General features: G+C 41.8%; 2 protein-coding genes across 2 annotated transcripts; one reads left to right on the forward strand and one right to left on the reverse strand.

Moving 5' to 3' along the window:
• The first annotated feature begins 1964 nt into the window (after positions 1-1964).
• LOC141005679 (biotinidase-like) lies at positions 1965-5328 on the forward strand. The gene is made up of 6 exons (XM_073477626.1): positions 1965-2269; positions 3446-3595; positions 3724-3875; positions 3983-4160; positions 4257-4856; positions 4935-5328. Exons 1-6 carry the CDS (start codon positions 2042-2044, stop codon positions 5205-5207), a joined length of 1581 nt encoding a protein of 526 aa, XP_073333727.1. The 5' UTR covers positions 1965-2041; the 3' UTR covers positions 5208-5328.
• Positions 5329-12651: 7323 nt separating this feature from the next.
• On the reverse strand, positions 12652-25384 carry gtf3c4 (general transcription factor IIIC, polypeptide 4). Its single transcript, XM_073477386.1, has 5 exons — positions 25053-25384; positions 18251-19981; positions 16375-16505; positions 15850-15938; positions 12652-12894 (listed from the first exon to the last, which is right to left on the reverse strand). Exons 1-5 carry the CDS (start codon positions 25365-25367, stop codon positions 12830-12832), a joined length of 2331 nt encoding a protein of 776 aa, XP_073333487.1. The 5' UTR covers positions 25368-25384; the 3' UTR covers positions 12652-12829.
• Between the last annotated feature and the right edge of the window lie 366 nt (positions 25385-25750).

The raw sequence follows: 25750 nt of genomic DNA on the forward strand, positions 1-25750 counted from the left end.
CGGCTCCCCATCAAATCAAGTAACACTTCCCCTAATTGGCTTATAAATAATACAGCAGGCCCTACATTATAATTTCATCAGTGGTAAACATTGCGGGGGCAGTTGGTAAAGAACCTATCCCTCATTAATTTCTTAATTTGGGTAGATGGAACGAAGGGGAAGTGAGGGAATGAAAGGTGGAGAAAGAGGGAGAGATGTGGAGATCGGATGAACGGAGGGACTCGTATCACCTCAGGCGGAGAGAAAGAGAAAGAGGGAGAGATGGTGGAGGGAGAAACATTACAAGACAAGGGGAGGAAGATGCTACTGCTGCTGCTTTTGTTAAGAGATGTCAGATATTCAATCCAGGGGTTTTGTCAGTACTCCTGTGCAATAGGTGATGAGCCCCCTCCTCCTCCATTTTACACACAAATACACACAAGTAAACACACAATCTCTCTCCCCAGTCTCCTTCGTTGTTCTTTTTTTATACCGACTTAATGAATATTTCATAACGAACGGCATAAATATTCATTCTAATGGTTTTGCACATAGTTATTACCGGTATTTCCTTTAAAAAAAAAAGAAAAAAAAACTAAACAAAAATACTCATTACAGATTCTGCATAACCAGGCCCTGAAATAATTTCTCTCTCCTCGCTTTTACAGAAGACTTGCACAAGATTATCTAGATCAACTGCTCAGACAGTATCTCCACAACAAGTCACCATTATGAAAATCTTCCAAAAGCAGCGGGTGTTTGCTTTATGTCAGCTTTAAGGTGTAATTATTAGCATATTTATCCATGGGAGAGGCATACATTTCATTTTTAATTTCACTCACCGGCTGCAATCGCAAGACAAACCGGAGAAATTCACAAAGAATCCCTGTGTGATGAAATCCTTTTTGTAAAAGGCAATAGGTCTGTAACCAGCCTTCCTCCCCTTGGCAGATAAATGTCACCCAAACCTGCTATTATATTGCATAATGCACTTTTAAGGGAATTTTACATGGCCTGTGATAGATGCTGTGAAATATGAGGTGTGAGAATTTGACACCCTCTGATCTCTGAAAGACAGATATTAAAGCAAACTCTCAAATGAGCCATTTCCCCCCCTCCCTTGCTACTTTCTGTTCCTGCTGAAATGTGGAATATAAAAGGCTCCGAGAGCCCTTCAGCCTTCAAGGGGAGAGTTAAGCGCTCCACATTCTTGGTAAGATTTTGAAAATGGAGCCACCTGAAGGCAATCTGTCTCCGCTGGAACCTAACTTGTCACCGTTACAGAGAGCTGTCACTTCACGGCGCTGCCAGCGCTGATGGAGACAGACATCCATCATCCGCCACATTTACGAACACACCGCGTGATGTCTTGCAGGACTGCTGAAGAGTATGTTTCACTTAAGATCTGCTGAAAAACACGCCCAGGCTCAGTCACCAATGCCTTTTTATTCACTTGTCCCTGTCATCTTAACGTTAAAAAAGAAAATATAGTTCTGAAGCTATAAAGAAATAACTGTCCATCAATCACAATCAAAGCAACATCACACAGGCCTCATTAAACTGACATATATCTTTTACTTAAGGAAAAGCATCAGTAAGTCCTCAAGTAGGATTTTACTCAAGGAAAAGCAGATACAGATTAGCTGTAAAATGCATTTAAGTATCAAAAGTTCTCATTCCTGGCACAGCTTTAAATCAAGGGTACATCCCCAACACTGGAGATCCATTGTGGCAGTAAAATGTACTCATAGTTCCCTTTAAACAAAAAAACAACCCAGTCATTTGCAAGAACAAATGCAAAGATTAGAGGGAAGTCTGAAAAATGAGACCAAATTTGGTTGTAGCAGAAACATGCTTTTATTTCTTAGAATTTGAGACACGGAGCTGTACAAACTATGACCATATTGATCGAAACTATTGCACAAGGGGAGCTTCATATCAACACTAATAAAACAGAAAACCAGCTGAGTCAGCTCTGTTTACTTATGCCCCAAGTTGGACTTCTGACTCTCAGTTGCCATTGTGTTGCTAGTCCGTCTGGGTCACACTACTCAGGTCTCATATGAACGAAAAAATGTTTCTGTTCATTGCCATTTTAAGTTTTTCGTTAACTTCGGCCATTGTTCAGACAGGGCCCGTTGCAGACTCCTCGTACGTTGCTGCTGTGTACGAGCACAACTTAGTCCTGAACCCGGACCCTCGTGTCCCCCTGTCGCGCACCGAGGCTCTCCAACACATGCAGAAAAACTTGGACATCTATGAGGAGCAGGCTGCCCGGGCCGCTCAGCAGGTATGGCCAGAACAGTAAAAGACTTTACAAGTGTTTGATTTTTCTGTCAAAGAAACTGTTGCTTATTGCTCCCTTAATACATAACATTTCTGTTTATCTACTGTGGTATCCATTGAGGTGTCTGTGTCAGTACACATTCTGAGCTATGATTTAATTGTAACATGGTACATCTGTTTGTGGGGATTAAGGAAAGTGTCTGATGTTGAGGAGATCTGTGAGTAGAACCCAAAGTCATTAGTCAGCTCTATGCGTGTGCAAAAGGTCAGCTGGAGGACAAGATACTAAACTGAGTTCAACTCTTATGCCAGCTGGTTGGAGCCGGCTCAACTATACATTTCCCTAGAAGGACAGAGAAACAGTCAGGTCAGCTTTAGGGTGCAAGTCCCAAAGAGGGACATCAGCAGAGTTAGGTAAGGTTAGGTGGGTATTTGTAGATTTCCTAGATTGAAGGTTCGAGAGGATTTCTGGTAGAGCAGAGGGCAAAGCCTTAGGCAGAACTTTGTCAGATATTGGGAACACCAGGTGCGGCCGCACTGGTTCGGATGCAGGCTTGAAAGCTATTTCAAGGAAAATTGCTCTATCACTCCACCAGCTTTGCCTCCGCAAATTCTTTTATCACCAAACTACACGCCGACACCTTTGAGGAAGAAAGCCCAGAAACAACACCATGTCATTGAAAATTGTGTTAATGAATGTTCTCAGTCACCCAGGTCATGGTAATTCTAACTGCTGTATTGTAGGCAACTGGACTTGCTTCAGTTTCTTGAAGACGTTTCACCTCTCATCCAAGAGGCTTCTTCAGTTGAAAATTACATACTTGAGTAACAGGTAGCTCATTCAGGTGCAGAGAATAACTAAAAAGCAACATTCTTTACATTTAATAAGATAGGGTCATTCTGAAGGTGAGCAGATACGAAGACAAAAGAGTCAATGCTCTCAATCAAGTGATCTCAATCAATCAAGTTTCAATCTCAAGTCTTTCAATCAAGTGATCACAAGTGGTTTTATGCTCACACAATTAAGTGTGAGAATAAAACTACTTGTGATCACTTGATTGAGAGCATTGACTCTTTTGTCTTCATACTTTTTTTTGTCACAGAGTTCTTGACTACAGTAGAGTAATAAACCTGTCTCCTGTCTCATCTCTATACTCTGCCCTCATCTTCCCTTGGTCAGGGTGCCCAGATCCTGGTGTTTCCAGAAGATGGTATTCATGGTTTCAACTTCACCCGTTCGTCCATCTCCAGCTACCTAGAAACCATTCCTGACCCCCAGCAGGAGAGCTGGAACCCCTGCACAGAGCCAGACAAACACAACAACACTGAGGTGTAAAATCATACTTGTAGATTTAATTTTGGTATTGATGGGCATCCAGACATGACACCACTAGGCTGTCGAGAGTATTCAGTCAAGCAGCACCAGTCTGAATACAAATCAGATTTTGTGTTTTAAAGGTTCTCCAGAGGTTGAGCTGTATGGCCCGCAATAACAACCTCTACCTGGTGGCCAACATGCCTGACCTGCAGCCCTGCCCCCTGCGGACCGACCCTTCCTCCTCCTGTCCCCCTGATGGACGCTGGCAGTTCAACACCAACGTGGTTTTCAGGTGCAGTGTGGACCTTAGAATAGTTTAGCCAAAGTCCTGCAAGTGCACCAATTAAGGCACCATCTCCTAGCATATGTGAACTGTTCATAGTATCTTCTTTCTCACAGTTCAGATGGCCTGCTGGTGGCCCGCTACCATAAACAAAACCTCTTCTTTGAGGAGTCCTTTGACACACCGCCACAACCTGAGATCATCACATTTGATACACCTTTTGCTGGAAGGTTTGGCCTATTGATCTGCTTTGACATCCTCTTTCAAGTGCCCACAATTACCCTTGTGGAGAAGGTAGATTAACAGCCACTCAAAATTTGTACCAAACTCCACATCCCTTTGTTTGGTCTTATCTTTCTTAACTTCAGCCTCTCTCTCGACCATTTTTAGGGTGTGCGTCAGCTCATCTTCCCCACAGCTTGGATGAATCTGCTCCCCCTACTGGACTCAGTGCAGTTCCAGCGGGCGTTAAGCTTGGGTGCCAATGTCACCCTGCTAGCAGCCAACCTTCGTCACGACCTAATGAACATGAGAGGAAGTGGTATCTACACCCCTTTTTCTGCCACCTACCACCACGCCAATAAAGGAGACCCGGAGGAGGGCAGACTGCTGGTGGCCAGGGTGCCAGTCTTAGACCCACTTTGGGTGAATCAGAGTGTGGCCACAGAGGAGGGCGTAGTTAGGGATGACTCCACATCCTCTACAGCTACAGACTCTGAAGCCTGTCAGCAAGAGAGCTGTTTTAATTCTCCTCCTCCTGAAATTGCTTCTTCAGTCCCTCCCTCCTCCGACACCTTCATCTTATCCATGATGTCTGACCCATTTACATTTGTCCTCTTAAACAAGACAGAGGGGGAAGTGAAGGTGTGCAATGGCACATTTTGCTGCTATCTTCAGTACCAGCGTTCACCTCAGAGTGGCAGTAAAGAGCTCTACGCATTGGGAGCCTTTGCAGGAACACACACTGTGGACGGACGCTTCGCCCTACAGGTATGAATGAGAAGAAGTTTGAATATTTAAAACTTCCTCATGAAACTCCTGACACATTTATCATTATCTGTGTTGCAGGTATGCGCAGTAGTCCGCTGTGCAGGGTCGGACGTCACTTCCTGTGGACAGGGAGTGGAAGAGGCTGAGACTAAAATGGACTTCCTGTTGGAGGGGAAGTTTGGGACCAAATATGTGCACCCGTCAGTTTTGGCTAGTAAGCATGTCCTGGAGCAGCCAGAGCATCTGGAAACAGCTGCAGATGGCAGAGTGAGCATGAAACACTCCAACATGTCTGCTGGGCTGGTTACTGCCTCTCTGTATGGACGAATGTATCACCTGGACAGTGAATGAAGTAGTTTGGGAACTACATGTGTGTCAGGAGAAAAGTATGAGAGTACATTTTTAAAAAGTCAGTTACACACTTGACTTCTGTAATGTACACCTTGAAATAAAAAACAACATCAACAACCAATCTCTTCATTCATTACTGAATTTATAAAACTGGTCACACACTGCTGTGGGATGGCATCCCATTCTTCAACCAGCATTTGTCGCAAATCAGCCAATGTGGTTGTGTTGGTCACTCTGACATGAACAGCACGCCCAAGGTGATCCCACAAGTGTTCAATGGGGTTGAGGTCAGGACTGCTGGCAGGCCATTCCATCCTCTCCACTTCCAAATTCTGGAGGTAGTCTCTGAGAAACCCCGCTCTGTGTGTGACCAGGCTGGTGACCAGCATGAGGAGGAGGTGCCAGGCACTTGTGGGTGTGTATGGTTCTTCCACACGCTACTGAGGCTCCTGTTTGTTAAATTAATAAATTGTAAATTGCTAACATGTCTTGTTTCTTCAGACTTCAATCATCCAATCCACCAAACAAGAGTCAGTAGCAGAATAAGCTGTTTGGGAGAGAAGATTTGGCAAATTTTTCATGAGCGCAAACCAAATACTCAGCTCTGCTGCTCACCCCACAAATGCATGTTGTCAAATGTCCTTACTTTTTGTGCTATGGTAAATGATCTAATCACCTCAGATTTATCTCGCAGGTCCTTTCAGAGCCCCTCAGGTTGGGAGCCAGTGATTTACACAAATGGTTCATGTTAGAGATATAAACATGAGACAAATGTTATTAATAATTGATTAATGGTCGCTTGGTCGCCTGATTAAAATGCCACTAGAGGGCCCTAAAGGAAAAAAATGACTGTGGACCCCCTCTGACCTCCACTCTATGCGTTTTACATGTATAAGTTAGTTATTGATAATTAATTGAGCACACATATTTTGTTACATGCACCATAAATTAAAAAAAACAGAGGTCTTCAAACTACATTTAGCTTTATTGGTGGATACAGTGTCATTAAATATTAATGACTGAACAAGAAAAGTTTAAGTCAACAGTAAACAAGCTGAAACAACCAATCGATTAAAAGTTATGTTGATCAACACCTCGTTAATCAATCTTTTTAATCATTTACCATTGTCAACCCAGTTGCCAGAATAAATGACGATGTATATTTCTTCAAACCAGGGATATGTTGCAACTTGTCTTTTTGGCTCACCTGGTTCTGTCTCTACAAACACAGCTGGAAAAGGTCCTACCTTGTAAAAAATATCCAGAGGTTTCGCACTTACAAACTATGAAAAGTCATCTCAAGCTGCCATCTCACTGAGATGCATAGACATACATAACCTTTTCCAAAATGACATGACGGTTGCAGCCTACCAGTGACAGGCGTACCAGACCTTTGTCATGTGCTCGCAGTTTGGTGAGGTTTAGGCAAGAAAACTACTTGGTTAGGGTTAAGGGTTAGCTGCTCTCTTAGTCGAACTCGACGGCTTCACCACCATCACTCCATCCCCTCCACCTACTGACAAAAAAGTCAGCTCATTTACATGTAACATGAATGTGATATGACACATATTGTAGAAATGTTGCTATACTGTACTTTTAATTTAACGTATCAGTGGTTTGCAGAAACCTAGAACGCCATTAGTTTTAGCCCAAGTAAACTTTTAATTTCCTTCTGAAATGCAGTCAGTAAAAGTAGAAAATAACAGTCAACACTGCACTAAAACACAGTACTTAAGAATATGTTCTCAGTCACTTCCCACCTCTGAAAGAGTGGGGTGTCGTGCTAAACGTCAGAAAAGGTTAAACCAAGCGTGCACACAAAGCGGCCCCTCCGCTTAATTGCAGCAGCAGCGGAGGAGACAGGGAGCATGTTGGGAATGAGCTTAATTAATGTAGCAGTAAAAAGTGGCCCTCCCTCTCCATGTCCGTTCTGCTGTTCAGTATTAGTTCCACTTCAGTGCCCCCAAAGCCAGGAACAAATAGAGACTCTAATGATGGACATACAACCTCGCCCCCCTCTACGCTCCTCACACTACCCCTCGGCTGGTCTCGGGTCACCGCGCCTCCCCTCCCTCGGCTCCCCGGGGACGGCAGAGCAGGGGGAGTCAACCAGTTAGACAAGCATGTTCACCCCATCAGTTCAGAGAGAGCAGAAGACAACCTTGCATACTGACTTCATTAGCACTGACAAGTTTGGGGGGGATGGGGCTCAGTCTAGAAGACTGTAGAAACAGAGGAGAGAGGCCTCGCAGGGGCGTGGAGGGAGTCAGCAGCGGCAGAGATGCAATGATGCAACTCTGGATTGTCGCAGTGCCAAAGTGTTTACAGCACTGTGTTGTGCTTCTGGGCCCTGACGTTAGCTGAGCTGAGGGGCATTCTGCTTCCTGTCTGGAGGCTACACAGATGCATATGCTTTCAAGAAAAAGTCAGATTTCTGAGGTCATTAGGCTTTGTCAGCAAGGGCTGGGCAAGAAACCACATTTTCAGTAAAGTACACAGTTAAAGTGAGAAACTTCAACAACCAGTGATGTCTCACTGGATGTTCAACCAACCAATCACCTCACAGTCCAGAATAAATACTGCTCATTATGTTTATATTTATATAACTAATTATGTGCAGTGGATCATGAAAAAGATGTTAGGTCATGTTGTTCAGCCCTGCAGCCTCACTGTTAATTACTGGTATATGTTTATTCTTTCTGTGTAGTCCTCAATATCAAGCTTTTGCAGCCCGCTCTAAAAGAGCATGAAACAGTCGAGGAAAAAAAATCACTAGCGGGAAAAAATCAATGAAAACTTAAAGTGATTTAGAGTCATGTTCCGAATTCAAGACTATTTTCTCTCTGGAAATTTGAGGATAATCTTGCTAGTGAGATGAGATAAATCCAGTACTTTCAAGATTTTTCCTGACATGCACTTCAATAACTTCCAACAGGACATATCAAGGCAGGTCGCTGCACATTGGATATTCAGAAAATGAAACTTTAAGGCTCAGACACAGGTGAAGTTAAAGCTGCTGTAAGTGTCGTTTTAGCCAACTTCCTGTCCATTGTCCCACACGAACTGAGCTTTAAGTCGCAGCATTTGCAGATTTCTTATGATTCAAATATGATTCAGTGGTCGACTAAAATCATCGATATAGTGGCAGAAATGCAATTTAATATTCATATTTATGTTTTCATTCATGTATAATCACCTGAATAATTGTTGTGTTTTCGTTCGCCTTTTATATCTACAGAGGGAGCGGGCATGTTGCACATCATGTTTCTGATCATGTTTCATCAGAGGGTCTTTCACATTTTTTGGCAGCGCTGCAAGATGCCAATAAGGCCTACACACTGGACTTAAAGGTAAATTAAACTCTTAATAGACAACTTTTTAGCCTCTACTCATTATTCTGAAGTAAGTACTGATTGCACAGTGTAATGGCTGTAGATAAATGACACCATCTGCGTATGGACAGGTTCCCTATAAACCTTGCTTGTGCTGTATCTATGGCAAAACGTTTGGGCAACCAAAACAGGAAGAGGCATTGTTTTCCCCGGTCACTATCCCTCTGTAATGGTGGAACAACTGGAATAACTGTGGTAGCTTTAAAGAACCCTGCTGTTGGAGGAGGCAAAGAAGGTGAAGAGGGAGAATGATAGAAACTGAGGTAAAACAAGAGTGAACAGACGGGCTTTCACTCAATGGAGAGCGCCGGTGTTGTGTCATAGTCTGTTACCCTGCTGATATGTGTTTCCCCTTACAAGCGAGACTCAAGACTGTTCAAATCCTGCATTCTTTTAACGACATCAGTAAGTAACAAAACCTACAACCGGTTGTTTTACTCTGCCTTTTCATACCACCAAGATTGAGTTTCTAGGTCAAATTGAGATTCTCATGGTTGTTTTTTGTTTTGGACAGTAGCCAGGCTGCTAGCGGTAGCCATGTTGCTAATGCGGTGATTGCAAAACCGGTGCCAACATTATTATAATGAGAGACTAGGAGGGGGGAAAGTTGTAAAGTTGTCTATATCCGCTTTAAATAAATTGAGAAACTGTTAAATTGGATAAAATAGAGAAATGTCTGTTTTTGGCTAATCCTGCAAATGAATTGCCTCACAAATCTGCTTCAATGCAAAAATATATTTATATTATATAATATTCAGTATTGCCATAAAGTTCTCCTGCTCATTTATTTGCCGCCAACGACCTAATATAACTATATTAAAAGAAAGCTACCACGCCGCAGACGGTATGGAATCTCTGATGTTTGACAAACTTACATCATCTCATTATGTGTATCATCATAAACTACTCAGAAACTTCTCTCAGAAATGTGTCACAATGTATAAAGAATCAGCAGGAGACTCATAAAAGCAGCGAGTCTGTAAAAACAATGTGGTGGTCCCACCAGGTGATGCAGTCACATGTCTGCGGCGGTGAAGCAGCTGCCACTTCTACACTGTGAATTAGAATATTTTGAAGCAACAAATTGAATAGATGCTCTTGAGAGAACACAGTGGGACAGAACACGTTCAAAATCGAGTCTAAACAAAACAAAAGGAATATCACATGAAATTAAGGTGTGAAAAGGTGCCATGAATGTTTTATGCCATCCAGCCACTGACATAAAGGATATAAATATTGTATGCAAAGAGAAAAATCCTCCGTTTGAAGTCTTGAGAGCAAAGACAGTGAGAGAGAAAGGGAGGGGAAGCAGGTAATTACTAGTCGAGCTGCTCTTTGACGGATTATTATACTAAAGCGGGAGGAGGATCAACCAAACACAGCTAACCTCTAACAGTGCTGGTCTCCACCTATCAGTGACAGGAACATTACAACCTGAGGAGCCACTTCCACTTGACAAACTATAACACGGAGCACCAAATCCCCAGGCTGGAAAACAAAAAGAAACCTGAACCCTAACACAGCCAGATGCCTGATGGAGAGCTCATTACAAGGCTTTTAGTTACTTTTCACTTAACTCACTGTCTAAAATTGGTAACTAAACTTAAGCAGTTTTAATGAAGTGCTGGTGAACTTATTTTCACAAAGGTTCAGCTGTGCCTATGTTTAGAAATCTGATGATTAGTTCCTCTAAAAAATGCTAAAGTCACCACTTTGTGGGGAATAACTGAACCAGATCACAGAGGCCGAATTATGAGTTTATATAAGAATAATTCTATCATTATTTTCACTGTCGATTAATTGATCAGTTATTTGGTTATTAAGCTTTGGAGAGACGCTATTAAGCTGACCTTAGTTTGATTTTTCTTGTTTCCTTATCAAACTACTCAGTGGCTTTATACGTTTTCGTTGTATGCATTGTTGAAAAAATGCCACACATTTTTTTGGGCATTTTAGAAAACTTTCCACTAAAAGCTTTAGACTTTGTACTAGAGACTTTGTGATATCAGGCTCAACTAACAGTTAATACTCTTCAAAAGAGCTAGAGTGAGTAGCTTCAGCAAGTTATGTAGTACTACATGTACTACATGTACTACATGTACGTAGTTTTGGAGAAGAAATTCAAGCTCAGAATTTTAATATTTGAAATATTAATGAGGTAATGATACGTTTACGATAAGTAACGATTTACGTAACTGAAGAAACAAGCTGTCCTCAGAGGAGAATAAGGTCTCCAGAACACTGTTTGAAGCTAGAAAGATGGCAGGGTCCACCACATATAAACAAAGTATGAAAATGTGTTGTGTAAGGTCAGTTTGTTTATTCAGACATGAAAACAAAGAGAAATTGTATATCAAGTTTGTTTAGGCATAAAAAAAATCATGGAAGATGTTTCTCTTCTGATTAAAATCTCTTCCCCAAAACGACATAGTGCCCCTTTAAATAGGGCTGGGCAATATGGCTATAAAGTAATATCTCAATACACTATATATTTCTCGATATTTTGAAATTTCCTCAAAAGCACTTCATTAATGCTCGGACTGGGCGACAAAATCAAATATCACAATATGTGTGACCAAATACCTTTAAAAGAAGGAAAAGACAACACTTATGTCATATCATGATATAAAGATGTATAGCCTCACATCACAGTAAAGACATCATATCATTATATTGCCCAGCTCTATGTTTAAACAAGTAGTAAATTCACTCAATAGGATATTTTACTGGTATTATTTTTACTGTTGAAAAATATGGAGCCATACTCTTTAAACTAATCTCACTATGAGTCCAAAACAGCCCTCTCTGCTCCTGCATAGGATAATGTGATAAATGATTCACTTTATAGTAAAATGGGAGACATCCCTTTCTTCCCCAGCTGGACTGAATCTTCACTGAGTCCCGGGCCAATAAATGCCACCACTGGGTAAAGAAACGTGGTGGTTTAAAGGAAATGAAATAAAAAAAGTCCCCCTTTCATGAAAGTCCTGAGTGTTTGGAGCTGAGCAGCCTCCTCTCTCCTCGCCCCGGGGCAGGCTATCATCTCCAGTGACACCAGAGGGAGGCCAGACCCCACCCCACCTCTGCCTGGGCCGATGGGAGGGAAGGGATGAGAGAGGCTGGCGGTGCTGCCGGCCCAGTCTCTCAGGGTCCAGCTTCCTCTTTGATCACCGGCCGCCGACCTCCATGTCTCCCAAACAAGGAGCCGGGGCCGGGGAACACGCCGCTGAGCCTGTATCCCCTCCCTTCAGCCCTTGTTCCCTCCAAATATGAAAAAAGGGTTAATTGTATTTAACAATATGCTCTCTAACCCCCCCTCCATCACCACCTCCCTCCCCTCCTTGATTAGAATTAGAATCACATCTGGCGCCATGTTCTGTCCCTCATTACTGCTGAATCTCATTACAAGCCGCTCCCGTGGGAGGGAGCGCGCCGGGTTTTTAAGCACACTTTTCGCTTTCTTCCTGCCTCTTGCTCATCTCATCTGCCTCGCCGCTCCTTCTATTCTGCGTTTACATTAGCGGAAGTCCTCATCTGAGAGAATGACTGAGCACCACCAACCCTCCCTCCACCCTCCTCCTTCCAGAGCTTGGAAATTGTTTTACAGTGCCAATTAAAGTAGGTATGTTGAGTTTTTTCCAGAGTATGTATTATTCAGAGTGTATTATTTGTTGCGCTCAAAAAAAGAAGAAAAAAGGCCTCACTAAAATAGGACTAGCAGAGTAAGTTCCACTTACTTGCAATAAAAACTACACCAAAGGTTCGGAAATATAGTCAACATAAGGAAAATGAGGGAGCTTATTTATGGTGCCCTGAAGTCCTACTGAATAATAGAAACCTCCACATTTGAAACTTTGTTTCTTTGCACCCCTTGTGCAAACACTGTGTCTGACTGGGAATTAATTTTAGCGCGGAGAAAATAAAGAAATCTGTAAAGTTTGAGTCCAAAATGTTTTACCTCAGTAAAATATTAATTTAAAACCATTGCAGGGGGAAACAGTCTCTCTACACACTCTGTAGGCTGCACTCGTGAGGAAATGAGAGTTAGAACGTATAATCAAAGCCTTTTATTTGCATTTTTAAGATACCAATATAAAGGGATAAAAACATGAACAAAATACATGAAATAAAAAATTGGAGCAGTGATGTCTAACAAAATTGGACCCTGCGTCAGAGCGGGGAGCTCTGAAGGTCGCAGGGAAGCCCTGAGGTTCCTCCCACGGTTCGGCTCTAGATCATGGGCGAGTCGCAGAGCGTGCACGGCGCCTGCAGTAACTTCTTTATCCACTCTGGATCTGTGGGGGAAAGAAAACAAGTCATGTTTGTACTGGAGGTTTATAAATATGAATATCATTATAAAGACTTTTTACAGCCACTTTCAGACTTGAACTTCGTTACATAAATTTGGGGTGAATTTTACTGGTCTCAGATCTGATTACAAGCCTTTCCTATAAAAGTCAAAGGCAGCAGTCTGACTAGGTCAGACCTCATTAACATTTCTGAAAACACACTCAACACAAGTCTGAATTGAATATTGTCACAAAGTTAAATACACAAAGAGATTAAATACACATCTTGTAACGCCTTCTTGAGACCACTCTAAAAAAAATTCTGCACTTAATTTTTGTAAAACAAATCTTGATCTTCTAACTTTAAACTCATTTCTTATGCACAAAGATAATAAATCAGTTTATTAAAACCACAAAAACACTGAATGAGCCATTTTAAGTTGTCATGTCAGATCACTTTACACAAAGTGATTTTCTTCCCCTTTGCGGTGCAGAGAAAACATGACAACTGTCCCTTGACAACTGCAAAACAAGTCTGAAAAGCAATCAGTGATGCAGCCTTCTTCCTTGATACTGATAATTACTCAAAAACTCAACCTGTTTGAAAGCTCAGAAGGGTTTATTACTGTCAAATGCCAACTATAACTGCAACACATGGTTTCAAAACAAAACATAGAAGAAGGCAAAACATTTGTTGGATGTTTTGAGACAGGAGCTGGGATGATGTTGACATAAAGACCTGGGATGCATGTAGCAGTCAGATGAAGCTAACCTTCAAACACTGAAGAGCACAGTGTTGTTCTCCTGACTGAAACCATGGCAAGAAAACACACAACTGCCACTAGACCAGGCTGTTTGTTTGGCATTTTCTAAAGCACCAAACAAAACCATGGTGCGGAGGGTCAGAGTTCATTATAAATGAATACGCTTTTCATTATTCTAATAATAATGATTGCTTTAAAATACTGTATGATATTGGAATCGAATTGCGCTAAACTCTGTCACGATAATTACTAAGAATCAACTGATGTGTTTTCTCAGGGCCAGTTCTGATGATCAGTACTCAAGGAGACAGATAACCGATATTTGGAAACGATATACAGTTGCAGTTAAAATCAGAATCTTTGTGTCAAAATTTATAATAACCAGTGATGGAATGAACCTAAGTACAATCTACCAAAGGACTGTGCTTAAGTACGATTTTGAGATACTTTACTCGTGTATTTCCGATTTCTGTCCCTCCTCTACATTTATTTGATAACTTTAGTTACTGGTTACTTTGCAGATTCAGATTATTCAGTATTGATATTACTTGTGACATGTAACCAATCAGATGTGTTGTGGGCAGGACATTGATTGAGACCAATCGGACACAAAAAACACCAATATTCCAAAAATGAAAAATATTGGCTGCCATTATTGGCCAGGCCGATAATCAGTCTATCCCTAATAATTACATGAAAGGACATACCTCGATCATTTCTGATGGTCTCAATATTGCCCATTGTATTTGCTAGCAATTTCTGTTAAAGGAGCCAGTGAGTATGTTTTAGTTACTGTTTTTGGGTGTGTGGTTTTATTTATTTATGTTTTATTTATTTAGGATATTTTAGTATTTGTTTCAAATTCAAATTCAAATGTCTGAATATTCTTAAGAATTAAAAGTTAAAGAGTGTATTTGAATTATTATGCGATTATAGAATTACATCAGAGGGATAAAATGAGCTTACAATGACAATAATCCTTTATCTCAATAATTTCTGGGGCAATATATCATCCAACAAATGTAGTTATGGAGACGGGCTTAGATACACTGATATGACGATGCATTCAAGGACTAATGGGCTACAGACAAATACAGAGGAGAGATGTCAGACAACATGTAAAAAAATATTTCACAAAAAAGAATTGCCATGTTTTCTACATTAAAGTTAATGTGTTATTGAATGTGTAGATGAGAGCACTTGGAGCATTGGTCAGAATGATCACAGAAATGATTGACAGATCAAATCAATCAGGCTCCATCTGATCTGATCAATCAGTCAGTGCTTTTACATGCTTGCTCACAACACACCAGCTAAATCAGAGAAATCTGGTTACACATGTGCAGTGCTGGAAAGTCACCAGGTGATTTACTCATGCACCGTATTTATGTAAAAAATTTTAAAAAGTATGTGAACCTTTACTTTCCATTTTCTGCTACTTTAAACTTCTACTCCACCACATTTAGGAGGCAAATATTGTACGTTTTACTCCACTACATTTACTTGACCAATGTCATGACTAGTTATTTTGCAGATTTAGTTTAATAATGTGTAATTGTAATTTAAAAGATTTAGAGGAGAAATTCAGAGGACATCAGCAGATACACAGTACAGTACAAAGTAGTTAACCAGCTTAAACGTTTAAGTGATGAACACATTAATGCATCAATAATTATAATCCAATAATATACATTATTCTTAAATATGTAAGTCTGCATAATGGGCACTCTTTTGCTTGTTACAGAGCTTTTCTACACTGTGTTATTGCTACTTTTACTTGCGTAGAAGATCTGAGTACTTCTTCCACCTCTGTGCAGAAGCGTTAACATGCACTTGAGTAACTTGGTTCTTGTAGTGCAGACTTTGGATGGAATTATTTAGAATACAAGGATGTGTCGCTGTGTCGCTATATTGAGCTTCCCTGTCATCCTGACAGATACTTTCCCCGTCTCACCACAATTGTAAATCAGACAGACAGAAAAACAGACAAGACAATCCCTTTTAAACACTTTTCAATTAAGAAAAAAAAAAAAAAAAAACCCCAGCTAATTTCTACAGTCATTCATGTTTTTTTAAGTATGAAGTTTTCGAGCGGCAGAGCGGGACGAAGGCCGACGTTGAAGGTGACAGGAGGAGATGGCTGATGGAGAATGAGACTGTGAAATGGAGGGGAAGAGAGATGGAAAGTGGCGCTTACCCTCAGGCTGTGGCAGTCTGGCGATGCTATCCAGCAGGAGGCAACGTCTGAACGTCAGCGTCTGGCAGGCCTGGTATGACAACACACACCTGGAGGAGACCGAGAGAAAGGCATTAGAGAGCTGGTTGGCAGGGACAGAGACATGCACACACGTAGACACAGACTCACACACAGACACAAAAGTAGAGCAGAAACAGCACTGAGGTCCAACTGACGGGCACAGATTTCCCTCTCAGTGCCCACCAGAGGCAGCACATTCTCACTAGCAGGAGAAATATTTGACAGAGGATATTTATGAGATGATGAGAGTGGTGTATGGGTAAATATCAAAAGGTGGGAGGCTTGATTACTGCTCTGTGAAGATAAATAAACCGTCAAAGAAGGCTCTTGGCATTAAGATTCAATTCATGTCCTGTCAGGCTCAACTGTGGCATCTGAACCTGCACAGCACGTTGAGGCTAAAGCTAATAAAAAACATCTTTAGTGGATTAGATTTAAACTCATGGTAGAGAATGAGCTCTGTACCTGAGCCACATGTGACCATTTTTACAGACTGCTTGTTTGTGGTCCGAGAAGGGCAGCGCCGCCTGACACAGGCTGCAGCGCTCCAAGAACGTCTGCTTGTTCATCTTTTTCTTGATGTGGCCAATCAGGACCTGAGACAGATGACACACACACAAAGCCACGGGGTGTAAAAGTGAAGACAAATACAACACAGGCGAAAACAATAATATGAGAGCTGATCAGCAGTAGTGGCTGTACAGTCTTTATTAACCCAAATGCACTGCATCTTCACCTGATGACATACTATACATGTCATAAAAAAGCAAATAAACCATTACAGAGAGTCGACGTAACTTTAGTGACTCTGACTCTTTATTTTTTTCAGTCCCATCAAATCAAACTGCCGTTCTCACCTTAAATAATAGCAACATGAACACATTAATCTGAGCCAATGACCTGCATCAACAAGGAATACATCACTTCAAAAAGGTACACTGTTTTTTAAGGGCCTATAAACAAACAGGGCAAGAGCTCTTGATACAAGAGGATTCAATGTTATTTAAAGCAGTATGTGCAACATTTGCATTTGTAACATTAATGCAGAACAGGCTTCTATTTTGAGTGGGGTGCGAACAAAAAGAGCACATTTCTCATCTATAAGTCCTAATATTTAAAATAATTTATAGATAAAAAGGGACTATAGGACTATTTAGCCAAAATTGTTACTTAAAAGGTTACGCAGTACACCTTTGAGGACATCATGAGGTCATTTCATGGTACCTTTAAAAGAACAAGTTCACCCAAAAATAGAAATTCAGTCATTATCTTCTCACCCTCAATACAGGCGGAAAGTCAGGTGAAGTTTCATAGTTCATAAAACATTTCTGGAGCTTCACAGTAAGGCACAATTGCAGCATTCTCCTAAACAACTGAAGTAGATGGGGAATTTTAAAATGTAAAAAAACAACCCCCCAAAAAGTCCACATTGATTTGAAAAGACATATTTACACCATTTTTTTCAGCTGAAATCTTCACTGTAGCTGCTAAGCTAAAAATGTTAGCACACACCCCATCAGCAGAAGTGCATGAGCTCGACCTCATGTTGAGGGTATAAAAAATGTCTTTTCAAATCAATTTGGGATATCTGGGCTTCCAGAAATTTGGTTAAAACGGATAAGCATTTTTTTTTCCATGTTTGAAAAGTCTCCATCAATCTATCTGTGGTCTCCTATCCTTTAGTTGTTTGGCAGAATGGAATGCTGAGACGCCGTTTTGCCCTGAAGCTCGGGAAATGTTTTGCGGTCTATGAAACTTCACCCAAGTTTCCTTTGGCATGAGGGTGAGTAGGAAATGACTGAACTTCCACTTCTGGGTGAACTTTTCCTTGAGGAAGACCCGGTTTTCTTTGTTTGGTGTGACTGGCATGCACTTCTGACCATGTAGTGTAGTGAAGAGGCAATTAGTAATGAATGATTTAGTAATAAATCTGTAATGTCAGGTACACGACAATATCTATCTAAAGTCAGCTAACATTAGCCCCCATGAGCTACTTGACATTCCAGACCAAGGAGGGCTGTAGCAGCAAATATTACAGTGTATTCAACTGAGTAAGGGTGAGTTTTATCACTTATGAAGTCAAGTTTTCTTTTTTAGGAGTTGAATGTCATTTCTTCTTTGAGAAATTACATAGAAAATTGTCACACAGGCATTTTTCATAAAGCAGCTGTTATGCTGTCAAGCATTTCTTAGCTTAACTTTAATGTGCTTTAAGTGAACACTGTGCACTTTGGGATCATAAGCAAATACCTGACAATGAGTCACTCTGATCAGGGCAAAATATAAGATCACAACATTCAGGGTAAGAAGCTAAAGTGAATAATTATCAGGCAAGTTTTACCTCTGAAGCTCTGTCGTTAGTGTCCTTGGAGAGGTACTCCACCAGGCCACAGGTGGGTATGCTGGTGTTCTGAGTAATCCAGGTGTTGAGATACACCACCCCCAGCACCTTCTTTATGTTTTCTCTCATCAGGTGGGTCTCAACAGCATTGATCCAAGCCTGCACCTCCGCCATCTGCTCCTCCTGATTGGCCTCCTGTTTTACTCCACCAGGCTCGCCTTCTTCTTGTGGGGCATCTTCTTCGTCTTTTCCATCCTCCTCTTCCTCGTCCCTGACAAACACCTTGCTCTCCTCGTGTGTGGGCTTCCAGCGGTTGTCTGTAGGAGGTGTCTGTAGTGACTGGTACAGCATACGCACCAAAAAGAGCTTGAAACGCCAAAAGTAGGGTGAGTCTACTTCCTGGATCTTTCGATCAAGCTCTTCCAGTAGCGATGCAGGGATGCACTTGTTCTTCAAAATTTGCCACCTGATGAGGTCAAGCAGGTCGGTCATTTTGTACAAGTTCTGTGTGGGGGACTTGAGCAGCAGTGCTGTGGCCATTTTTGGCGTTTTCAGGGTCACAAAGTGAACCTGGTAGGTCCTGTTAATGGGATGAAAGTCGTCAACCATACCTTGTGTGCTGGCAAGCGCAATATACGCTCCATTGCGGCTCACCGCAATCCCATGTATCCTCCTCCCTGTAACATTTTCCGGTTGAAGCATGTCCTCTTGTTTAAAAATCAAAGTGTTCTCTGTAAATGTTGGCGTCAGCTTTTTAATCCACCCATCTGTGGAACATGTGTACACCGTGACACCATGTTGACTGACTGCTAGCGAGACCACAGGGAGCGAGTGCAGCCCCGCCACATGCGAGTTGTGTACATTTAGTCCAGCCGGCGAAATCATGAGCAAACACCAAAAGACATAGCAGCCGCGTGAGGCCACAATGAGGCTGCAACTGGATTTCTGGATCGGGTGGATCATCGGGACACATTTGATGTTTTCAACAGCGATCTCGTCGCACTCCTTCCAGAGGATGACAGGGTGTCGGAGGGTGAAGTAGCCCTTCACCCCAGACAGGCTGACCGGCATGATCTTGACAGGTCCCACTTCACTGCCGACGATCAGTCCACTCATCCGGCGATCTGCGCTTTCATACTCCCACCAGGCCAGGTCACTCGGTCTAGTCACACCTGACTCGATGATATCATAAAATATGACATCTGCCCCGTTTAGGAAGGGCAACACAAACTTCCACAACACAAGGTCACCATTTTCCATTAAGACGGCGAGGAGGACCATCTCCATGTCTACGCATGTGTTGTCTGTCTGAACCTGTTTGATCGTGTAAACGCTCGACCACTCCATTCTCAGAGGAGTCTGCATACGGAAACGCCGCTGCAGCTCGTCAAAGTCCAGCAGGTTTGCCTGTGGGGGCTTGTTGTCTTTTTTGGTATAGCCCCGCTCTTTTAGCCTCTCACTGTACTTTTTGGTGAGATCGACGAGCATGTTCCACTCGAGACGCTTATGGCTGTTATGAATGGTGAGTCTGTTATCAAGCGTTAGGCAAGCGAGCAGACAGCGTCCACTTGAGTCGCAACCTAACGAAGACCAACTGGCATATTTTATTCCTTTCTGCACTCCTACCGCTGGGTTCATCACTGTGTCGGCCAAAAAAACTTGCCTTACTGCGGGGTCTGGATGTGTGGCGAACTTCTCCATTGCTTGAGCTAGCTCCGCTGCTGGTCCTACCTTAAAAGTTTAAAACACAAACAAAAGCAATAATTAAGGTCAAAGGTCAGGTTTAAGAAAGGTTTGCAGGTCATTTGAGCATACATCCAAACTTTATATGAAACAGTATGTGCAGCGGGACTGTTGGGACCGAAAAGTAGGAAGACAACATCATTGACAAATCAGCCAAACCTATTGCTAACAGGTTCATAAAATCCAGCACATAGCCATGAAATCTTCATAGACAATACATGGTACTGTAATAGGATGCCACCTTTGCCACAAGACATTGTGTGAAACACCTGCCCTACTAGAGCTGCCCCGGTCAACTGTAAGCTCAGCTCTGAAGTGGCAGACAATGCAAACTCACAATGTGAAGCCATTAAGTGCTGAAGCGTGTGTAAAAATTGATTATCACTTGTTGCAGCACTTAGTACAGAGTTCCAAACTGCCTCTCCATGCAAAATCAGCACAATAACTGTGTGTCAGGAGCTTCATGAAATGTGTTTCCATGACCAAGCAGATGCACACAAGCCTCACATCACCATGCGCAATTCCAGGTGTCTGCCTGACATTCTGATAGACGAATCTGAGTTCGGCTGATTACAGGTGAACACTGCCTGACACATGGCATGCACAGTCTGATATCACAGTGTTGGTGTGCTCCAGGACCGTCATTGCAACTAACCAATCATGTTTTTGTAATGTCATTGCTTTGCAATTTAGGGATAAAGACCTGAAAAATACGCACATAGGAGAAGTTATTCTTTTCACGTGTTGGATGTTGTAGAAGGGTCTATTTTTACCCAAACCCTGTTTTGTTAAACCTAACCAAGTGTTTATGTTGGCTAAACTAAACAGCAACCGAAAACTGAAAAGAAACGGAAAATAATATGTTCCAAAAGGGAAACGGGTCTCGGTGTCCTGATTGAAAGTCTTGTAGTTAACACCTTCAGCCATGATGGCTTGCTCCAGATGTAGACTTTTCGCTTTTTTGTAAGCTGAAATGATGGTCCTGAAGCAACATTAATTATAATATTTTGGGAACAACACCAACATGGTGATATCAGAAAAACCCTCATGGCATTGTGCCCACTGTAAAGTTTGAATAAGCATAATGGTCTCAGCTGTTTGTGCTACGCCTAAAGACTGGGAAGGGTCCGAATGCAACAGGATGCAAAGACATTTTAGCCAATTGAGCGCTTCAAACTTTGTAGCAACAGTTTGCTGTTCCAGCATGATTGTGCCGTGAACAAAGCAAGTTCAATCAAGACACGATTAGACGAATTTGGTGTTGAGGAACTCCACTGGCATCAAGCCTCAACCCCACTGAATACCTTTGGGAGGAATCAGAATGCAGATTGGGAGCCAAGCCTTCTTGTCCAACATCGATGCCTGACCCCACAAATGGTCTCTTGGCTGAGTGGCCACAGACACACTCCAAATTCTTGTGGAAAGCCTTACCAGAAGAGCGGTGGCTGTGTGGGTGGATCCGTCCAACTACATATGGTATTAATGGCCACGGTTTTAGAATGTGATGTCTCACAAACTCATATAGCTGTGATAGTGGGATGTCCACTTACTTTTGGCCATGTAGTGTCACCAGACAGATAGTATGTGGCCTCTAAAAATCAAGTTGCTTTGAGTGCCATTGACTGTACAAGCAGTTAATCATATCTATAAAGGACAACAGGAATCCAACGTTGGCTGTCTGCCACTGTGCCAAGTGGATTATAAAATTCAGCTCCATCCAGTATTTTATCTGCCAAGTGGATTTTTGGAGTGGAGACGAACCTATAAACAATCATGTTTACACACTAGAGCAGCTGCATGGTGACAGATTTACTGCAGCAAAATTGTTTTTCAGTTTCTCTTTTCATCAACATTTGTATTTCATCGCTTTAATTATCTTTCTTTCAGTTCAGTAAATAATGAAAATACAGAACCATCCAGCACTGCCAAACTAATAGCACACAAGTGAGTATTAGCTTGGCTGTGTTTCTGAGGCATGTTTACACAAATTGCTTAACAAGTACACAAATTATCGTAACACTACTCCAATAGACTCACAGATGTCATTTTGTAATCAGTAATCACCTACACACACACTTGTTACTTGTTAGCAGTGGTATTAACTTGTAATGTTTCGGCACTTTGGTTGCAAAATACACCCATGTTGTCCAAAAAACTCTGTTAACTAGAATTAGTTGTAAGCCTCCATCAACCAGTCCAGTTGCAGTTTGAATCCATGTCCGTCCAGACTGTCGGTCCAGACTCATAGTGAAGACTTTGAAGGAATTTATTAAAAGGCTAAATAAAAGTTATTACTTTATTGACATGTATGATTCCAGTGAAACTGGAAACAAGCTTTTTTTTTTTTTTTTTACAAGGAGGCTATTTTAATGGCCGTACAGAGGACTGAGAGCATTGTCACACAGTACAACGACCACTACCTGAAGTTTAGTTCTCCACTTGTACAATCTAGTGTCGTATATCCACTTTACAAACTGCATGTCCTTTTCCTTCCAGTCTCAACTCTACAGTATAAATCAACAGTAATCTCAGTGCTTTTTCATCCCTAACTTATGTAAAATACCTTTAACAGTTCAACTGGTATATTTTGTTAATAGTTTACTGTTTTTGTAAGTGGTGTATTTAACAATTTTGATCCTTTCGATAGATGGGTAACCGCCAAGGATGTTACATTAAATCTGGACACAGTGTTGCACTCGGAGCCCAATTCATTCCTTTTAAAGCTGCTCAGTGGCGCATGAAGCCCAAGGAGCATGACTTCCCCGCTATAAAAATACCAGGATCTTCCGTGTTGTGGGCCCCATAGAGCGTGCGCACTAGAGACTTCCGCCAACCAAGCCGGTTAACTTCTGGTTTCGTGCCTGACTAACTGGAATAGAGATAAAATGCTTTAATCTTGCAGCTCTTCTCAACTCAAATTATGATAATCAAACAAGGCATTTTGTGGGGGTTGTGTCGCTCAACGAAAATGTATCCACACCGTTTTACAGCCGCTTCTTTCACAATGTAAGCTTATGGGGAAAAATCTTTTTGTGCCCCAGTGTTGTAATTACATGGTTTGGCCACTACGAAAGTTGGCTTCAAAGCCTGGCCTGGGGGCTTGGTAACTGCTAGCAATGTTAGCTATTAACATGCTAACGTCGGGTCAGTATGGCTCTTTTTTTACACTCTGTTGGTTGGGAGAGCTGCTAAAAATAAAAGTGGCTGAGGTACACCGTCTTGGGAAAGTGAGCTGTAAAGATTGAGATTGGTGTCACCAATTCATAATCTGACCAAATGTGAAATATGGTCACAATCTCACACTCTGTTGCCGAGTTATGGCGCTAAATAATGGCAAATATGATGTCACAGTGAAGTTGACCTTTGACCTTTTGAATACAATATGTTGTCACTTCATCATTTTATCTTATTAGACATTTGTGTGAAATTTTGTCATTATTAGCGTATGAAGTCTTGATCAAAAACGTGATTTGTATGGTCACAGTGACCTTTGACCTTTTAATGCTAAATTCTAATCAGCTCATTGAGTCCAGGTGGGAAGTTGTGCCTAATATGAAGAAATTCCCTCATGGCATTCCTGAGATATCACATTCATGAGATGAATGGACAACCCAAAGACATAATGCCACTGCCCACAGCTGCCGGCGGCAAAAAAAAGAGGTTTCTTGTTATGTCAGAGGCATAATAAAAAAACCATAACAACCACTAACATCCATCTTTTGTTTTCTTTAAGGATGCTGGCACATAATTACTTTTCCATCCTTCTCCGTTCAAGCAGCACTCGAACATTGATTGATACTGCACAGGTACAACTCTCAACAGATGAGAAGAAAGCAAGAAGGCTCGCTCCTTAGCTACTTCCATCATCAACAAAATATATGCGCTTGAGTCTGAATGTTATTAAGGCTTTTGTGAAACAAGTTTTAATGTCTTCTGCATGCAGTCTGATGAGGTATACGATCTGCTGCTCTCTACCATTCCCAGCTTTCCTGCATCTTAGTGACGTGTAGCATGACAAACCAGAAAAAAAAAGTAAAAAAGCCAAACCCATCAGTGGGGAAGGAGGGAATCACCTATTTTTTGTGGATTTACCCAAGTACCAAGCAAACCTTCCGACATGCACAAATTTTGGTGCATAAATAATATTTCTTTCGCTTCATGGCACGCTTGCTGTTGAAGTGCGTAACAGTATGACATCATGACGTCAACAAGTCGGAATACTTCCATCATCACAAGGTTATCTGTATTTTTTTAAAGATGATGTCGTGTGTACAAGCATGATTATGTTTGTTACAAACATTGAATGAAAGCCAATAATGGTTGAGTTTGCAATTTAAAAAGTGTGATTTGGAAAACACTGATAACTCATTTTAATGAGGGATAAGGAGCAGACGAAATTTAAGAATTTTGAACCAGTTAATTTAACATGAAAAGACATATCAGCCACAAATAATTATCATAGCTCATAGCTGAGTACGATAGTGAGTAGTTACTTATTTGCAGGTTTTGATATGTTGTCAACCTGACAGCTCAGATCTCGACAAATCTTCAACAGCACCTATTAAACAAATCAAAATACAATTCAAATTGCTCTACAAGTATTTGAAAAAGAAAACATGGGATATTACGGAAACTAAAATGGATTTCATTTCACTGACACCAGACTACAATCAACCTGATGTTTGGACGTGTGTGAGGAGAGACTGAGGCCAGATCATGAGCAGAGGATATGAGTGGGATGTGAGCCCTGGTGACACTCCCCCCCTCTCTGGTTCCCTCTCTGTGGCTGCAGAGGGAGAGAGAGGGGCCATGCTAACAGCTCAGGAGTCAGCTGCTCTGGTTGTTATTGTGTCCTGATACAACACGAGAGAGCATTACAGCCTATTTATCAGAGGTTGATGAGCCAGTTGACTGGCTGGAGCTTCAGTACACAACCAGCACAACCATGTTTACTCACGTTAGCTAAAGCTCTACCAACTAAGCTAAGCTAAGTGATAAAGCCTTTATCTTTTTTCCTTCACCCTCTGGAGGAAAAAGGGGAACATTTGTGCATATTTACCCGCATTTTGTATGCTTCGTTGGGGACGGGTATGGAGGTCCTGTGCAGCGTCAGGTCCTGTTTGTTGCTGTGTACATCGCACACCAGCTCCATCAGCGACAGGGAGCTGGTGGTGCAGACAGCCAGGCGGTGGTCCTGCGACCAGGCGAGCGGCTGCTGCCCGCTGACCGGGGACAGGAGCGGGACGACGGGCTCCCGCTTAACAGGCACATTATCCGGAACGAAGAGTGGACCGTCCTCGGTCTCTGGCTCGGTCTTAATAGCTACATTTGTGGGCAGTGAATGCACTGCATCTGACGGACTGGCGGCCGCCATGTTTTTGGCGGGGTGGAAGTGACGTTGGAGAGAGCGCGAGGAGGGAAAGGAGGGACTTCCTCCGCGAAGTTAAATAGTGCGGTGTGTACAGTTTCAACTGAATGGGTTTTTAATTATTAAAATAAATACTGTTACTGGTGGACTGTTGTATTAGACTACATTACTTTTAGTTAAGGGCACCAAATAAACAGTCATGATTTGTGACATTGTAATAAATAACAAGTCTGACTCATGAGATTATCCTTTAGTTTTAGATGTCAGTGTTAGTGTTTGAAAGGGGACTAAAAGTGGGTGGATAAACTGCTGCAAAGCAAATATGATGTATTGGGTTGAAAACATGGTGATGTACAAGCTTGTGTTGTAGAATGACGATTAAATGAAAT

The sequence above is a fragment of the Pagrus major genome, chromosome 12, assembly GCF_040436345.1.
Source record: "Pagrus major chromosome 12, Pma_NU_1.0".
In the NCBI taxonomy this organism is placed as follows: domain Eukaryota; kingdom Metazoa; phylum Chordata; class Actinopteri; order Spariformes; family Sparidae; genus Pagrus; species Pagrus major.

Bases quoted from the DNA above. Each gene is read 5' to 3' on its own strand.
- gtf3c4 (XM_073477386.1), bottom strand. From the start codon at position 25,367: ATGGCGGCCGCCAGTCCGTCAGATGCAGTGCATTCACTGCCCACAAAT. The intron at 19,982-25,052 runs GTAAATATGCAC...TAAACTTTTAAG, and splicing joins ACGAAGCATACAAAATGCGG to GTAGGACCAGCAGCGGAGCT. The intron at 15,939-16,374 runs GTACAGAGCTCA...GGTCTCCTCCAG, and splicing joins AATGGTCACATGTGGCTCAG to GTGTGTGTTGTCATACCAGG.
- LOC141005679 (XM_073477626.1), top strand. From the start codon at position 2,042: ATGAACGAAAAAATGTTTCTGTTCATTGCCATTTTAAGTTTTTCGTTA. The intron at 3,596-3,723 runs GTGTAAAATCAT...TGTGTTTTAAAG, and splicing joins ACAAACACAACAACACTGAG to GTTCTCCAGAGGTTGAGCTG. The intron at 4,161-4,256 runs GTAGATTAACAG...GACCATTTTTAG, and splicing joins CAATTACCCTTGTGGAGAAG to GGTGTGCGTCAGCTCATCTT.